General features: G+C 48.5%; 1 protein-coding gene across 1 annotated transcript; it reads left to right on the forward strand.

Annotated features, from left to right (window-relative positions):
* Positions 1-3,262: 3,262 nt before the first annotated feature.
* SYCE1 (synaptonemal complex central element protein 1) lies at positions 3,263-11,805 on the forward strand (the record flags this gene model as incomplete). The annotated part of the gene is made up of 13 exons (XM_082853822.1): positions 3,263-3,332; positions 6,715-6,777; positions 7,415-7,474; positions 7,821-7,895; positions 8,582-8,629; positions 8,875-8,929; positions 9,635-9,724; positions 9,972-10,035; positions 10,834-10,900; positions 10,971-11,094; positions 11,164-11,274; positions 11,395-11,482; positions 11,728-11,805. The coding sequence occupies 13 exons, from the start codon at positions 3,263-3,265 to the stop codon at positions 11,803-11,805; spliced, it is 993 nt and encodes a 330-aa protein (XP_082709948.1).
* Between the last annotated feature and the right edge of the window lie 7,254 nt (positions 11,806-19,059).

Genomic DNA, 19,059 nt, shown 5'->3' on the forward strand with positions numbered 1-19,059 from the left:
TGTCCTCCCTTGATAGCAAGAAGTTCTTCCACTTGCTAAAATAGCAACTGTGCTGTTGGTGGTAAACTCAAGGCTCTGGCTTTGGGCATCAGGTCCTCACATCAGAGACTGGCCCTGATTGTCCATGTGCCTCAAAAAGCACACAGACTTCATTTGTGACTCTGGGAGGTGGGAGCCCAGTAGTCACACCTGGCCCCTGGCCATATTAATCACCCATCCTTGAAGAATAAAATTGCTCATTTTCCAGTCTTTTCTCTCTCCTTTACAAAGAGCAGAGACCGAACGCTGGGTGGCAAGGAAACTCTAGCTTAGTGAAGCAGTAGGAGTTTCAAGGGTTATTCCATGCCACGCAATCCACAGTTGGCAAGCTTTCTGCGGGACGCAGGGCCGAGCCCTAAGCTCACGTGGCGTGCTGAGACCATGCGGCCCCAGTGAGAAACTGCCCATTGGGAGGCCCAGCGGCCCCCATATCCTTGAGTCTTAACGAGTATGAGTGTCAAAAGTTTATTACAGCTGGAAGGCCAAAGAATTGTGGGGTAACAGTCTGCTGTTTGGATGTTGTGGCCAGGGCCACACTCAGTGTTGGAGGGTTATTACTTCTCTTGGCAGGCTATGAGGCTGTGAGGGAAGAGACACTTCTCTCAATCACATGGATGTAGGGAATTGAACCACCCAGGGGTCTGTCTATGCTGCCCAGGTAGCTATTCTATTGCACAGTAACATGGTCAGCTCAGTGACTGGCAACAAGGGCTTGACAGGGCCCAGGCTGGCCTGAGCTAGAGGACTGCAAATGCCTGCCTGGATGGTTGAAGGTCAAGGGCTGTCCTGGCTAAGACCTGACTGTCTACTGCTGGCCACTTGAATAGGACAAAGGATCCATTCAGTCCCAGGAGGGCCCAACCAGCCTTCAAGTATGCAGCACGTGGGGGCTGGCAGGTCACTACCCCCAGTCCTATATAAACCCACACATGTCTTCTGAGTGCTCTGTGGGTCAGGGCTGTGCTGGAATCTGGGGCTGCCCAGACAGAGTGGGCAGACAGAGGGTGGGAGGACAGAGGGACACCCTGTGGGACTTCTGGGGCCCTCCACAACACTTGACTGAGTAGAGTTAGATTTGAAACAATCAGTGACCAGAGTAGACATTTCATTCTTCTAACAGAGCCCAGTACTGGGGTACAGAAAATCAACGGTTCAGCTTACCTTCCTGACTCATGTGTGACCCTGGGCCACTCCTACCCTTCCTGGACGCCTCACAAAGATGGAGAGTGAGGAGGCGGAAGAGGACCAGTTATGCTTAAACCTAACTCTAACCTTAATCCTCTGATTCTAACACCCTAACCTATAACCCTAATCCCCCTATATATAATCCTAAACTGTAACAACCCTAGCCCCAGACCCCTAGACTGTGGACCCTGACCCCCTAAGCTCTAAATCTTAACCCTCCAAACCTGACTCTCTAATCCTGACCCATAACCCTAAACTCTGACCCCGACCCCAGCCCTAAACTCTAGCCTAGCACTGACCCTGATCCCCAACACTGACACTGACCCTGGATTTTGAGCCAGAGCCCAACCCTAACCCTAGGGGTTAGGGTCCTTAATCCTGATCCTAGCCCCTAACCCCAGGAAGTCTGTACAAGACGGGTTCTGGCTTCAAGGGTCATTTGAACTTTGGTCTGTCCATATCTTGCATATATCAGTTCATTCCCAAAGAAGTAGCCCCAGCAGCAAGGAGATCACGGTCCATTCTGCCATAGTTTGGGTCAGTAGTCCCTGACTTGAAACATGATCTTGGGCGGGAATGGCCATGGTCTCGAGTCTCTAATTCCTATCCCTGTCCCCGACCTTGATGCTGATCCTAACAATGAACAGTGACTCTGAATATGGCCTCTGACATTGACTCTTGACCCTTTCCCTGACCCTGGTCCCCAATCAGACTTTTGCTTGGACCCTGAATCCTAATTCTTACTCTGTGACTTTTCATAACCTTATCCATATCATGAGAGCTATGGATTTTTAGACAGCATATTCACATTGATGTGACAGTTCAAGCTTTGAAAACTTCAGAAGGGTGCATGTGGTAGCGGTGACAGCCTTTGTAAAGGCTTAAGGTGGGTTTGAGCCTATTTATCTTGAGGAAGGAGGCTGGTGGCTTGAGCAGAGTGGGTGAGGGGGAGTCCAGCCAGGTTGTCCTTTGACAGGATTACATGAAATAATCTCCTACCATGACGAGAGTAGGAACTGTTCTGGCACAGGAAGCCCTCCTTACATGTTAGTTCTTGTTTGCTATTACTATTTCCAGACTACAGATGAGGAAAACTGACGGCAGCTCTTAGAGCAAAGCTTTTCACAGGTAGTTCTCAAAACTGCTCCTCACACTTCGTTGTTACTGTCGTGATTGGATCCCGGTCAACAGGTGAGGAAGACGAGGGGTGGGATGTCTTGGAACAGGATTTGTGCACGGTGAACAGTCAGATGCCCAGATTCAGGCTGGTAACTGTCACCTGCACCGCCTGCAACCAGGTCCACCGGCCTCCCCCAAAACGTGAATTCTGCCCCATCCAGCGCGCGGCAGGGAGCCTGGCTGAACCTCCCCTCCACATGCAGCCCTGAGGTCCACCACGGTCCTTCCAGACCCACAGGGGAACGCGGCAGTTCTGCACCCCCAGCCCGCCCTACAGACCCGACATGGTCCACCCTTCGGCCCCGCCTCCCTTGAGAATGTGTCACGCTAGGCAGGGCCAGCCTCGGGATCACGCTGGAAAGAATCAGGGTCTCGCTGCACCCTTGCCCTCTCCTCCGCGTCCAGCCACCAAGAGCGGCCAAGATGAGTCTGGTGGGGCCAACTCACGGCCTCGGTGCAGAACGCCCACGCGGAGGTTTGGGGTAAACCGGAAACCTCGCCTAAGCGTGCAGAGACGGAAATCAAACTCGGCTCCCCACCGCCAGGCTCTGGCCCACTCGCCGCAACGCAGGTGACGTCACGTGGGGCGGGCTCTAGGGAGGCCTCTACACTCTCGCAGGCCACGGCTCCTCAACCGGCCAATCGCAAGCCTGGAAGACCAGGCGCCGCCCTCGCCTGCTCTGCCCTGAATCGGCACCGGGAGGCCTCAAGCATACGCACTGGCGCTTGCCCAACTGTCTATTCCGCGGTCCGCTCTCGAAGGGATCGGCGCGGGGCGCACTGCGCAGGCGTGCTGAGGGAGCCCCGCCCCCGGCGTGCGTTCCGTCCAATCCAAGCGGAGGCGCCAGACTGAGAGGAAATGGCGGGGCGCTCGGAGGTTTCGAGCGCGAAGCAGGCGGGAGCCGTGGGTCGGGCTGACGAGGCCGGAGGTAGAGCCGGGCGATAGAGGGCTGGGCGGGCAGGGAGCGCACGCGGGCGCCGCTTCGAGTCAGGGCGGACGTGGGGAAAAACGACTTTCGTCCCCTCCGGAAGGGTCTCGGCGGCTCTGCCGGCAGCCGCGAGGACTCACCCACAGGCCCGCGTCCTACATTCACACACCTCTCGCTGGCCTCGTTTGCCCCATCTGCTCCGTTTAAGTAGCTAAAAGTAGGCAGAGGACATCCTTTCGACTTGATATCACACTCAGATGATAGGAAGACTAGTGGGTAAAGGCTTTGCAGTAGCCCATCTGGCACAAATTTTAACATTTAAATTATTTTCCCCCTTTTTGGTCACCTTCCTAGAGGATCACACAAAACATAGATGCATGGACTGGGTGGCCCCTGTAGCCTGGGCGGTGGTGCGAAAACGGGAGGGAACAGCTGAATCCCACGCAGTTCTCTACTGATGGGCGTTCACGGTTTTTTCCCACTTTTGACATAAATGTTGCTTCAGTGTCATTTAACATACCTTTTGCATATTTAACCAAGCATATCTGATGGATACATTCCTAGAAGTGGAATTTGTCTTCAGAATGTTGATGTAGCCAGACTGGCCTCCAAAAGGTTGCATCAGGTTCCACAGTCTGCCTGTTTCCCTACATCATCACAAACACTGGGCCTTATCAGACTTACTAAACTTTACCAACCTGCTAGATGCAACATGTTATTTTCATCTCTTTAATTATGACTGAAGTAGTACGTCTTTTCAAATATTATTAGCCATCTGTGTAGTTTTTGGTTAATTGTTCTCTCCATTTCTCCATTCTTGCGTAGAAATGATTATTTACCTTCTCTATATTGTTTGATTGGTTGGTTGCTTTATTTTTTTTAAACTTTTTATTATGGATAAATTTAAGCACATACAAAAAAATATACAGGCACATGAAAAGATACTCAACATTGCTAATTATTAGAGAAATGCAAATCAAAACTACAATGAGGCATCACCTCACACTGGTCAAAACGGCCACCATCAAAATGTCTACAAATAATAAATGCTGGAGAGGGTGTGGAGAAAAGAGGACCCTCCTACACGGTTGGTGGGAATATAAACTGGTGCAGCCACTATGGAGAACAGTATGGAGGTTCCTCAAAAAAAAAAAAAACTAAAAATAGAGTTACTGTATTATCCAGCAATCCCATTCCTGGGCATATATCCGGCCAAGACGAAAGCTCTAATTCAAAAAGATACGTGCACCCCAGTGTCATAGCAGCACTGTTTACAGTAGCCAAGATGTGGAAGCAACTTAAATGTCTATTGACACATGAATGGATAAAGAACATGTGGTACATATATACAATGGATTATACTAAGACATAAAAAGTAAGGAAATAATGCCATTTGTAGCAACATGGATGGACCTAGAGATTATCATACTAAGTGAAGTAAGTCAGAGAAATATATGATATCACTTATATGTGGAATCTAAAACTGGTACAAATTAACTTACTCACAAAACAGAAATAGACTCACAGACACAGAAAAGAAATTAATGGTTGCCAAAGGGGAAAGGGGTGTGGGAGAGTTAAGTTAGGATTGGGATTAACAGATACACACTACTAAATAGAAACAAGGACCTACTCTATAGCACAGGGAACTATATTCAATATCTTGTAATCTATAATGGAAAAGAATCTGAAAAGTATATATATAATATAACCAAATCACTTTGCTGTACACCTGAAACTAAAACACTATTGTAAATCAACTATACTTCAATTTAAAAACTTTTTTTTTAATATTTACTTATTTATTTATTTGGCTGTGCTGGGTCTTAGTTGCAGCACACGGGATCTTCATTGCAGCATGTGGGATCTTTAGCTGTGGCATGTGGGATCACGTTCCCTGACCAGGGATCGGACCCGGGTTCCCTGCATTGGGAGTGCAGAGTCTTAACCACTGGACCACCAAGGAAGTCCTAAAAACATTTTCTTAAGTCAAGAACAAAGTATAATTACCCCATGAACTCATCTTTCAGTTTTAACAATTATCAGCTCTTGGCCAATCTTGTTTCCTCGTTATCCTCACCCACTCCCTACCACCGACTCCACTGTTTCATTTCGAAGTACCCCAGGCAACATAACATATCATCCATAGATATTGGGTTGGCCAAAAAGTTCGTTCGGGTTTTTCCATTAAGATGGTATGGAAAAACCGAGACGAACTTTTTGGCCAACCCAATATTTGCATATATCTCTCTAAAACATAAGCACTCTGCAGAAAAGTAACCACAATAGCATTGTCACATCTGAATAATGGCTACAATAATTCCTTTGTTTCATCAACTATCTAGTCAGTTTCAAATTTCCTTGATTGTGTCATCACCATTTTAAAAAGTGCTTTCGATTGAATCGAAATCCAAGTATGGTCCATTTATTGAAATTGGTTGATATGTTTCTTTAATCTCTTTTTGTCTGCAAGGGTCTTCCTTTCTCCCTTTTCCCCCAAAATGTATTTAAATTAAAGAAACTGGGTTGTTTTTCCTGTGACGTTTCCCAGTGTGGATGTTACTAATTGCATGCCCATGTGCCACTTAAAATGTTCCTCTCTCCCTGTATTTCCTCTGAATTGGTTATTTAGATTGAGAGGCTTAACAAGTATTAGTGTCATTTTTTTACAAGAATCCTACATTGAATTTTTACATTACATAGCTCATAATATCCAGTTATTTTTATTGTGATGTTAATCCATTAATAATAATTGCCTAGATCTACTAATTCATCAAGGAGTTAAAAATAAGTGCCTATATTGATTGTAAGCAAGTTAATATGAAATATTTTACTTGGAGGCTACAGAATAACAATTGTATATAGGAAAGCTATTTATATTTATTTAAATGAGACATCTTATTAGATTTTCTCAGTATTCCTTGTAAGGTTTTTTTGGGTAATATTCTCTAGAAATTTCTAGTTCATTATGCCACCTACTAGTTAACAGTGATTTCTGAATCCTTGTTTCCAGTTTTTAATACCACTTCTTTTTTTTTCTTTCATTATTACATCCTGAGCTTTGGCCGAGCCTTGAACAGTATCAGCAGTAAGAGTGTACCCCTTTCCTTGCCCTGAGTTCTATTAAGGGGAAATCTGTGGTGTCATTTCACCCTTCAGGAAAGTCTGCCCAGGAAGGGCCGGTTCATCCCTTGTGCAGTGTCTCCCTCAGGGCAAGGAGCAGACGCCCCACTCTGGCTGGAGACCTGCCCTCAGGCCACCTCAGTCCCAGCCCAGTGTTAGCAGATCCTTCCTCAGGCCTCTCACTCCTACATAATTCTTTTTTTTTTTAATCTTTATTGGAGCCTACATAATTCTTAAATGTTTGGTTTTCTCTCCACAGGGCAGGCCAAGTCCTCACAGAAAATTGAAGACTTGATGGAAATGGTGAAGCAGTTACAGAAAGGTCACATGTCTCCTCTGTAACTGGGGCTCAGCCTGAGATTTGGGGTCAGGCAGAAGTGGAATCAATTCCAAGGCCCAAGATTCACCACCTTGGGAAATTAACTCATTTGTTCTCTCTTACTTTTAAAACAATTTTTTGAAGTAAAAATATGAACCCATGATTCAAAATTCAAGTATAAGGGGATAAAGTACAAACGTTTTCCCAAAACTCAGCTGCAGTCCCCTTGCTGGCTGTCCATTTGGTTCCCATGCACTCTGCTGGATCCAGGGTTTCACCTTCCCTCCACCTCACCTCCGCTCCTCTGGCTTGCTCACCAGGCACCTTCCACCCGTGTTCCCACCTTAGGGCAGGCCTTTGTACTGACTGTCTCCCACCCCCACCCAGGGAACAGCAAGGTCTGCCCCCCTCACTTCATTTGGGGCCCTCAAGGGGTCTTGCCATATCTGAAGAAGCACGTCCCACTCCACTTTGTAATCTGTTGCCCCTCCTCTGTTTCTCTTGACTGCACTTAACCACAACCTGACTCAGGTTCTTTATCTGTTCCTGTCTCCCCTCCCCAGAATGTGAGCCCTTGGAGGGCATCCACCTCCCTTCACCTGCCCTGTCATCTTCACTCAACCTCCTTGTTTCCCTGCAGCCGGAAGCCTAGAGCCCAGGATTGAGGTCCTGATTAACCGGATTAATGAGGTCCAGCAAGGTGAGCTCAGGACCTTGGCTTGTCTGCCAGGTGCGGTTGCGTGATTGGCAGGGCCCAGTGCAAAATGAAAATGTAGGGCCCCTTGTTCCAAATTACTGTGTTTTGAAAGAGCAGAGCATTAAACTTAGCATGGGTTGGTCGGGCCCATCTAAATTCAGGTGCTATATTCACACGTTTATTAACCTGTCCTGCTGTCAACTGAGCCCAACAAGAAAGGCTTGGGCTCTGGAAGCTTTGTTTCCTGCTTCCGGAAACAAGAATCTGGGCCCCTCTAGGTTTGCTTAAAGACAAATGTGAAATGTTTGCAAGGACAGACACTTACACAATGTTCTGCGGTTTGGCACAGCAAAAAAGAAGGCCAGTGAGGAGCTAGGAGAGGCCCGGACTGTCTGGGAGACCCTGCAGAAGGAACTGGACTCATGTAAGCTTGTGGGGGATGACCCAGAGGTCCCCACAATGTCATGCATCCTTGAACCCAGTATTCCAATCAGCATCCTTGCCGTGGCCAAGGGCTCCTGCCCCCTCTCCAACCTCAGGTCCTACCAATCTCCCCGCTCCAACTCTGTGGGTGGGAGTGTTCCGGAAACACCCTCCAAGCATACTCTTACCTTAGGGGCTTTGCTAGGAGAGGTTCCCCCAGATAATACAGGTTCCTATTGCCTCACATCATCATTCAGTTCTCAGCTCAAATGTCCCCTTCTCAGAGAGGCCTTCCCCAGTTACCCCACCCAAAGACCGCACTCTGCCCACACCTAGTCACATGCCTCTTACTGCTTGATGTGTTTCTTCACAGCCCTTATCCAACTTCATGCAATGTGTTTATTTTTCCTCTTCCCTCCATGTAAACGCACTGCCATTCCACAGGGTCCTCACAGCCACCCTGTATCAACTTGAGGGCCCTTTGATGCTTACAGGGAGTATGGGCCCAAGAGGGAAGGGGCTCACCTCAAGGGGTCTACATCTGGGGTTAGGGCTCACCTTGACGGGTCTACATCTGGGGTTGGGGGTAGGGCTGTACCAGACCACGCATGTGACCATGGGCAAGCCCAGTCCCTGAAGGTTCAGTGTGTGGACTCTGATGCCTGAACATGTTACTGCTTTTTCCAGTGAGTGGAGAGAAGGTGCGCCTGAAAGAGATCTTGAGCAAAAAGCAAGGTAAGTGCAGCTACTCTGTCTCCAGGTTTTGCCTTTGCCACCCTGCAGAAGCCCACTCTCTATAGAAGTAGGAGCCTTTTGAAACCTGAATCATCGTGCATCCCTCCTGTGGCTTCCGCCAAGCATGCAGTAAACGACAGAGTCCCACCAACTCCAGAGATCCCACATGATCTAGCACTCTTACCTCTGCCCAAACCTCATGCCCTGATGGGCGCTCACGGGGCCCTCACTTCCTCTCCCTGCAGAGACCCTGAGGATCCTCCGGCTCCACTGCCAGGAGAAGGAAAGCGAGGCACAGAGGTAAGAGCTTCCCCCTGGCCCCTGCTCAGCGCTGTCCATTCTGGTAGAGAGAGAAAGCAGAGGAAATCGGTCTTAGACCCACAGCTCTCATCTTCTCCCTAAAACGGGGAGGCCAAATGCCTGTCTTCCCACCTTGACTCCAACAGTAGGCAGTAGTGTTAGGAGTACTCATTCACGGGGACGGGCATTCATTTGCTAGAATGTCAATTAAATTCCCTCGGCTGGTTTTTATTCTATACCTTCATACTTTCCGCAGGCTGTCTTGGCTGTCTACTCACCTGTCCCTTCATTTAGGCGTCAAGCCAACCATCTGTGCACCAGTCTCTCTCCATTCATCCATTATCCCTCCATCCACCCAACTACTTGTACATCCATGTCTCTACCTCCTGAATCTTTATTTTGCTCATTTTGTGACCAGAGGCCCCAAGCCCCTAGCATACCAACTTTGAAACTGTTTGAGAAATTCACATGAGATTAATATGTGTGTGTGCCTGTACTTGTGACCATGCCCACATTGATCTCCCCAGTCTTCACAATGACATTTCCAGAGGGCATGAGCTCATGCCCCCCTCCCACAAAGTTACAGAGAAGGACCTCAATCTAGAAGGTTAGAACAGACCTCAAGAGAAGGACGCGGAAGCCCCACCCCAGGCCCCTCCTAGGGAGACATTCAGAAAACATGACGGCTGCCTTGCCTCTTGCCAGGAAGCATACCATGCTGCAGGAGTGCAAGGAGCGAATTTCTGCCCTGAACTCCCAGATGGGGCAGGAGAAGAACAAGCAGAGGCAGTTGAGGTAAAGCCCATTGCCCAAGGCCTGGGGGCTGGATGCATTGTAAGTGGGGGGAATGCTAAGAATGGGGGTTAGAAGACGAGCTGGCTGAGCTGAAGCTTGGAGGGTCAAGGAGGCAAAGGTGCTCCCAGCAGAGTGAGGAGCATGGGCGAGCTCTCCCATGTCTCTGCATGAAGACCCCGGCCTGAGCCAGGTTGAGGAGGGGCGTCTCTCAGCCCACGGCCCCTCATCCTGTGTGGTTGGTCCCCAGGTTGGATTTTGAGGAGCAACTGGAGGATCTGATGGGCCAGCATAAGGGCCTCTGGGAATTCCACGTGAGTCACTCGGGGCCACTCCTTCCACCTTCCACATCTTCTCTGGCAGTACCAGCCCAAACCTCGGGGTCATCCTCCAGGCCTCCTTCCTCTCAGTTGCCGCACCCAGTTCCTGAGCAGCCCTGGCAGCCGTGTGTTAGAATCATGCTCAGTCCAGTTCCTCATCACCCTCACTGCCACCCGGTATTGTCCTCTTCACTGGCCCTGCCCACCCATCCCTGATGCCCTCCCAGGGGCCTTAAGTGGTCAGGAGGAGCCCTGATGAACCAAGGAGGGGTTATCCATCAAGGAAACTCCTGGGTGTGTCTGGGGCCATCACACACACAGGGCAGATAGTGGGGAACCAGGCAGGCCGGTGTTTGCCACCTGGGGATCCCAAACAAGAAAACAGAATGAATGTCAGGACGGAAGGGCTCAGTGCAGTCACAGAGCGGGAAGAGAAGGAGCTGCAGGGCTGGGCTGGTAACTGACTCTCCAGAGCACAGCCTCGATTTGTGGTGTTTGCAGGATGCCCTGTAGCGAATACCCCAGGGCTGATTTCAAACCTTGCAGAATTCCTGAACACTAACCCTCATGAGCCTCCCCAGCATAGCACCGCAGGTATCTGGGGTGAAACAGCTCCAGGTGGACAGAATGGCCAATGGAAGGGCCCTGAGGCTGGGCCATGCCTGGCATGCATGGAGGGCCAGAGCAGCAGGAAGTAAGGCATGCAGAGTAAAGACCAGATCCAGATCGGCTTCTCTGAGGCACATGGGAGGAAGCCAGGAGATGTGGACAGGCTGCCTTTCTACCCCTCAGAAGCCAGAGCAGCTGGCCCTGGAGATTGCCGCCCTGGACAGCAGCAAGGAGAAGCTGCTCAAGGAAGGTGAGGCCTGGAGAATGGGGATGCCCTGCCCTGCCCTGCCCTGCCCTGCCACTGTCCCTTCCTGCTGCAGAAAAGCTGGTGGAGGCAAAGCTGGAGGATGTGAAGCATCGTCTGTGCTCCCAGTTTGGAGCCAAGGGCTGCTCGGCAATCACTGAGGGGCTCTTCCTGCGCAGCCAGGAAGCAGCAGCTGTGGTGTAAGAGAGGGACGGTGCGGGGGGCGGCGGGGAGGGAGAGGTGCTGCCATCACTGACGCCCACCCTCAGGCATCTGTTTGAGGAGGAGAACAAGAAGGCCGGGGAGTTCCTGGAGGCTGCTGCCCAGCGCCAGGAGCAGCTGCAGCAGAAGTGCCGGCAGCTGCAGCAGCAGAGGCAGAGGTAGGCGTGGTCCCCAAGGGGAAGGTGGCTAAGGGAGTCTCTGCTCCCTCCTAGACTCTGTCACTTGGTCTCTTTACAATCCTTCCCTTCTCCCCCTACCCCCTACCCCTTTTTGTCCAGGCTGAAGGAGGAGCTGGAAAAGCTTGGAGTGCAGGTCCCTGCTCAAGGCCAGAGCAGTCAAGAGGGAGGGGCTGGCCCAGGAGCAGCTGTGAGCCCTGGCATCTGGGCCCGGGAGCAGAGACAGCTTATGAAAGGAGCTCTGGGTGGGGAGGCAAGGCGGGGTTCTGCAGAGAGCTCAGAAGATGGTCTTCAGGGAAGGGCATTCCCAAAGGGACACAGCCAAGGCAAAGGTGCAGAAGCTGGCAGCAGTGGGGTGAGAAAGGGCAGGACCCAGGGAGGGTGTGGGCATGGGGATGTGAGGAGACTCCCACGTCACACTCTGACCTCCCGCAGGCCAATCCCAAGCCCCTTGGAGTCAGTGAGGAGAAAGACCCAGAGCCGCCCACTAAGCAGAGCCTGATGCCCTCCTAGGCAAGGAGGAGCCACCCTGCACTAGAGCTTATGCCCTGCACTGGAGCTTACGGGCTTCAGGAAATAAAGGCACCATATTAACACAACTGCCTCAGCTGAGTCTGTGTTAGGTGGGGGGTTGTCCATCCCAAGACCCCTGGCACCTGAGACTGAGTGAAGCCTTGGCCACACTCTGCCTCTTGGCTTCAGCCAGAGTCCCACAGCAGGCACTCAATAAGCGCTTCCCTCACCTCACAGTCTCTGGTCTGCTCATCTCTAGGACTTGACATGTTCTGGGTCCCCAGGCAGAGGGATGCAAGACTGAGACCCTCTCACAATAGGCCCAGGGGTTCTGAAAACCCAGCCTGTGATAGTTTCTTCCATTCCTTATTCAGGCCTAGACCACAGAGTCTCAGAAATCCCAACAAGGACCAAGGGTCCTCAGCCAGTCAGTTCCATGCCCACAGCCCCCACTGATTCGCTGAGAAAAAGAAATGTAATTGGAGCCTAAATGTAATTTGTGCCTGCATAGGCACAAAACCTGTACCTGAGACACTTGTCACAAGAACATAATATGTTAGAAATCCTCAGTGTCGTGGAAGTCAGTCACCTAGGACGGTTGGTGCTTACGGCATGTTTCAAATCCACTGGAGTGCATCACCCAAGCCAGGGCAATGATGGGAGTCAAAGTCTGTGTTCTTGGGTCAAAAGACAGTGAATTCAGTACGTACAAAGAGATTCCTTCTCTTGAACGGCTCCCCCATCCAGGTAGGACAGTGACACAGTCGGGCAGACAAACCTCAACAACTCTCATTTCTGAATATATACATATATATATATATATATATATATATATATATATATATATATATCTCCATTTCTGTAACTGGTCATGGAATCACAGCCGGTATTTATATCCATCTTCACCTTCTTCCACCACCCATTCTGCTTCCCCTTTGCCTTCATCAAGCAACTCAGCCGTCTGTGCCTTTTTACCCGGTGGAGTGACCAAAACCTTTATTCCTGAAGGATCTGGGCCATCAGTACTCTTGCTGGATTGGATTGTTATCGTTTTTCATTGGCATTAATCACAGGGCGTGGTCATACTCAAAGAAACCCTAAGGTATCTCCTGTATCACAGACATGGTTTCCCTACCTGCACTGACGAGAAGTCCAGTTTCCCTGTGGTAGTCAGGCTCAGTGATCAGTCACACCAGCCAGCACAGGGACTCCTTTGCCTGTTGATTCACAGGCATGAGAAGCCCAAGGGGGCTGAGCAGCGGTCTTAACTTCCCGTTCAGTGGAATCATCATTGTATCTCCTAGTGGAGGCATTCCTCCCTCTGGGACTAAGGCCTCTAGGCCAGTGGAATATACAGTTGGGGGAACAGGAAGCAAAACTTTTCCAGCTGATCGCTAGGGACAACAGTGAATGTTACCACTCCCATTTCCACCCCATGATTTTTGGACCTTAGAGTGCTGGCCATGGGAGACAGCACCATATATTAGACACTGATTCAGAACATATGCAACCTTCTGGAGAACCCTGTCCCAGCCCTGCAAGGTATTGCCACCTAGCTGGTATTGTAACTGAGCCTTCAAAAGACCATTCCACCATTCTATCAAGCCAGCTGCTTCAGGATGGCAGGAGCATGGTAAGACCAGTGAATTCCATCACAACTTGGGCCCACTGCATAACTTTTTTTTGTTGTTAAGGGAACTCTTCAATCAGAAGTAATGCTGTGTATGAGACCATGATAGTGAATAGGAATTCTTAACTCTGCAGATGGCAGTTTGGGCCGAAGCATTGTGTACAGGGAAGGCAAATCCACATCCACATTTAACCTACCCTCATTCCTTCTGGGGTAGCAGGCATTACTGATATTAACCAAGGCACATAGTTCACTTCTCAGAATACACCATGTTAGACTCTTTAAAAAGGCCTTCAATAGCACTTTTATCTTCCTGATAGGTTCTTGATAGCCGATTCAACTGAGAGACATGATGGTCTCCTCAGACAGTTTTTCAAATTCCACTCCAGCAAATGGACACCTTATATGGGTCTCTGTCTTGTCCCAGGCCTTAATCGCTTAATTCAAAGCCCCTTGTGAAACCATACCCTGTAATTTACAAGGTCCATGTAGTAGAAACAAAATGATACACCAAGAACACCAGGGAAACCACAGATAGGGAAACAACTTGCTGATGCACAGGCACATTGAGGGACTAGGGTGACTGATAGTGAACGTTAGATGTCACGAGCCAAAAATTCAACCCCTGCTACACACCAAACACCCTGAATTTGCACATATGACACATGAAGAGCAGAGCAGTAGTGCCTGGGCAGAGAACTCAATACTTCCATTGAAACTTACACGTACTTTTCACCAATCATTTCTGAGCTCCCTGCCCCTCTTTCTCCCTCTTTCCAAGATAAATACACCACTTTGCCTCCTGTCTCCTTGCTTGGCCACCCTGCAATAAAGCCTCTTTTTTTTTCTGCAAAAGACTTGTCTCAATATTTGGTCTTTTCTATTGTGTAGCAGGAAACGAGCCCACACGCTTGGTTACAAATTTGCTGACACCTCCATGTACTTCAGGACTGTTCTCACAGGCAGTGTGGACTACGGAAAAGATAAATAGAAAACTCCACTTAGTAAATGAAATTCACATTTGGAGATAATAAAATCAAAACCATATTCCATAAGGATAAAACCAGAGCACCTCTACCTGTTACTGATACGTGCTGGAGGAAAATCAACATCAAATGACAAAAGCCAGCCAAGTGAGCTGTAACCACTCTGCTGGATGTCTCCTTACTGTCAGTCTGGGTGTTTTCATTGGTTTGCAAACCAGAGTCCCAAACCTTCCAAGGAAGCCATGGTTTAAATCAACATGGTGAATGCAGGCCCACATGCCATCACTTTTGACTAATACAAGTTTTACAACCCAAAGACTGCAGGCTAGCCTGTCACCATCCAAACCAACAGCTGAGGCAAAGGGACCTAGAAACTGGCCAAATTAGAGGGCCTGTCTAGAGGGTAATGCCAAAGCTCCACAGCCACAGATATTTTAATTGTCAACCGGACGCCCTGCTAACAACATACACCCAAATCAGGCCATATGACTTAAACCTATTTGCAACAGAATCCAACTCATCACCCATCTGGGAAAAACCTTGGAGAGTTAAAACCTCAGATCTGGCCATCTTTAATGGAGCCTTTAACTGCGCCAGTTGAGTGCCGGCACTTTGGTTCATGATGACAGCATCACAGGTGCCAACATCACCTTGGCTACCTGTGCACCCACGGCCCCTTAACTTAAAAGATATTTGCAAGTCAAGCTCCCAGGCCCAACGCTGCCTTCAAATTAGACAAGTTGTTCAGCATCTTTATAATGCCAAAGAGTCAGAAAAATAAGACTCATACCACTCCAAGTGGGTGTCCACTTGAAAAGGATACCCCAGTCTCACATTCTAGACAATATTGCTCTATCCAGGAGCTCAATGTTGGAGATGACATCGCCCCCTGAGGTGGAGACAACTCTGTCCCGGACACTAAAACCTCTGCTCCAGGGATGCCTAAGACTTGCCCCACCCAAGGTGCTGGCAAACTAGCTCCAGGACATTCACTGCTTTTCTTCCTTTGACATTAGGGATTCTGTTGTGTTTCTTGAGCTCCTGGCCTGCTTATCCCATGATCCAAGTATACTCTTGCTCTCTGCAGAAACATACATCCCTACACGTCTACGCCTAAAGGGAAATCTGTAGAGATTACTACTGTCTGTACCGTTCTACAAATTAATGGAGACTATTGCCTTTCCCAGGAGACAACTGCCACCTATCAGTCAATTCCTCAACCTGCTTGGGAAAGGACAACACACTCCCCAGTGCCTCTCCCACTCCCTGCCCCAGCTTTCCACCACGAATTCCCACCTGGAGTCTCCCACCATGAGCACCACGACCACCGCTTTCTACTAGTTAACACACGAATACAACGAATCTCTACACTGACTTCACTAACAATCCATACTCTCCAACAACATAGTGGCCAGACCTGCCACACTGACCCGAGAAATTGACCCTATGCTGTTTAGGGCAATGTATGTCCTACACTCATTTATTCAGGCCACTCCAATACCCCAAATACTTGAGCTCAGTATTGACTCAATTTTGCGGCCCTAGCTAGATGAGTTTACCCTCTTAAACGGCCAATTAAGTCCACACTCCCAAGCACCTGCTGAGTTGTACCCTCACACTCTGCACTACTGTACACCTGCCCTAATTGCCCTAGGGCCAGGTAGCAGAACAGTCAGGGACAGCCTCAATGCCCCAAAGTCCACTGAAAATATTCACATTAGCCAATCCTAAGCCTGCTTGCAATGCCTATCCCCTTCCTTCTTGCTGAATCCACAGTACAGGCACTGGATCCACAGTTCCCCCTCTCCTCTGTCTACCTCTGAGTGGCCCTGCACGGTGTGCCGTTTCTTCCCAGGAAATTGTAACTAAACTGTGAAACTTTCTGGATTCTCTCTCTTCTTCTGCAACCTCATGCAAGACAATAGGATTAAAACAGGGTCAGAGTGGTAACGGCCAATTGTTAAGCCACACACACACACACACACACACACGTGTCAGCTTCCCATGTCTATTGGGTCAGTTGAGATGTACATGACCCAGCTCCTTACGGAGTACCCAACACGATGGATGTCAGCTTGTTCATAGTGGTCACCAGCTCAGTAGCATACACCTTACTGGCTTTTCCTCCTCTCTGCTGTCATTTGCCCCACTACCTCATTCCTGCTTTTTGCAATCACTTCCCAAATAAACTGCTTACACAAGCTCGTGTCTCACCTGTGTTTTGGAATACAAAACGAAGACAACAGGAAAACCAAGCAAGGCAACCCAGCCCCTACTCTGATCAAGTCAAAGACAAATATAGGGACTCCATCCAAAAATAAATTGATACCCACCTTAACACTCCCACCAAGAATTAAAGAGTGGACAGGTCCCCAAGCTAGCAATCCCAACACAATCACCCAGCAGAATCAATTATCACCACCAGGAGAGTCAGTAGTACTTCTGTTGTGTTTTTCAGAACATCTGATTTGTCCATTGACAGCTACCACTTAATGCTGGGAACATCTGCTTGGTGGAACCTCAGTCAGATACAGGATTTTAGCTGCAATGGATACTGGTTTCCATTGCTGTGTAAGAAATTACTGCAAACATAATAGTTTAATAAAAAGAAATGTACTCCCTCACATCTGGAAGACAGAAGTTCAAGATCAGTGTCACAGGGCTGAAACCAAAGTGTCAGCAGGGCCCATCTCCAGAGACTCTAGGGGATAATCTATCCCTTCCAGCCTCTGATGGCTGCTGGCATTCTTGTGGCCAAATCACTCTATATCATCTATCCCTTGGTGGTTTCAGCAATTTCTTAAGTGTCGAATCTTCTCTCATTTGTAAGAACACTTGTGATTGCATTTAGAGTGTACCTGGACAACCTAAGATGATCTCATCAAAAAATCCTTGATTTAATCTGTACAACTCTTTCCATATAAGGTAACATACACAGATACCAGAGATTGAGATCTGATATCTCTGGGGGCCATTATGCAGTCTTCCATACCTGGGAAAGAGCTTTTACCTTTCAAGCTTATTTAATGAGCAAAGGCCTGCTGCCACAGTGTTGGACTGGTTGCACGTTAAGTGAGCCATTATACATTATCTACTATACTCCCCCAACAGCAAAATTAGTCATCTGATAAACTCTCACCCACAGACCCAGAAGACAAAGAAAGGTACGGCAAGCCAGGAAGGGGCTCAGCCCTGACTTGGAAGAAACAAGAAGTTTAGCAACTCTTGGGACAAACACAGGGTAAGCTGAGAAGGAGGCTGAAACTGAGGGACAGGAGGTGGAAGGTGGTGGGGGGAGAAGGTATCAGAGCAATAAAAGAAGGAAAATAAGAGGAAGAAGACTCCAAAGTTTTCCAACGTGACAAGAGCTCCTGGGAAACCAAGGGCCGAGTGCTGGGGGGAAGTGGTTGAGGTGGAGGCAAGGGATCAGGCCTGGGAGAAGAGATGCTACCGGTAAGACGTGAGCATCTGCTTCAGTTCAAGGTGGAGGAAGGGAATGTGTTCCAGAGGAAATGTGCGTGTGGCTTTCATCTAACGGAATGGATCACAATTTGACATATCGTGAATCCCAAAACTTTTTTTTAAGGATTTCAATCAATTTGAAATAAAAGGTTTAAAAACAGTTCAAATGAAAAGAGCCCTCTGGGAATTCCTTGGTGGTCCAGTGGTTAGGACTTGGCACTGTAACTGCCAGGGGCCGGGATTCGATCCCCCTGGTTGGGGAACTAAGATCCCACAAGCTGTGTGGCATGGCCAAAAAAAAAGAAGGAAAAAAAAATTTTTTTTTAATTTAAAAAAAAAATTTTTTTTAAAAAGGAAAAGAATAAAGAGAAGAAAAAGAGCGCTCTGGGCAGGAAGTAGGACTGAAGCAACTAGTTAGTTATAAAATCAGGCTTTGTCTCTTGGAAAAGGGAAGACGACTTCACTCAGCACAGAGCCTTGGAAATCATCCCCTGAAACACTGTACCCTAATCAAGGAACTGATGGTGTGTCCTGCTAGACTTAGCCAGTGAGGCCTCAGTGCCTCCCCACTGCCCCCTGAATGGACTTGCTCTTGGTATCCCATCTCTGTGTTACCATTGCCTGTTGAGTGTTTGCAGGGCAGGTGACTGGTCACTTCAGGTCACACATCTTCAGATTCAGAGCAGCCACGAACATGGAACTGTGCCCAAAGAGCCTATGTGTACCTAGACCTGATACAGATGACAAGCTCCTAGATTTCTGCGCCAACAGCTTTATAAAATGAGATTTGGGGGAGACTTAGTAGAGTATGAGTATTTTTTGTATGTGGAAGCTATGTGAACTCTGTGGCCATACAGTGGACAGTATCATACTATATTTTCCAAAGATGGTCGCATTAACATGTCCCATCCTGCACACTCTTCTGCAATGTGCTCTTGCAACATTTCCATCAAAGACGGCGAGTCTATTTCTCCACTCCTCAGAACTTTCATGGGCCTTGCAACTTCTCTGAATATGAAAAGGCAGAAGTGGCACTGCGCTGGTACCAGGAGTAGCTCTGCCAAATGTTCCTTTGGAGGCAAAATCATTCCCATTAGAGAACAACTGGTCTACAGTCTTAAATTTTTCAATACATTAGTATTTCTATCTGAAAAATTGCATTCACGTTACCTAAGC

The sequence above is a fragment of the Leucopleurus acutus genome (assembly GCF_964270905.1).
Source record: "Leucopleurus acutus genome assembly, chromosome: 14".
Lineage (NCBI taxonomy): Eukaryota > Metazoa > Chordata > Mammalia > Artiodactyla > Delphinidae > Leucopleurus > Leucopleurus acutus.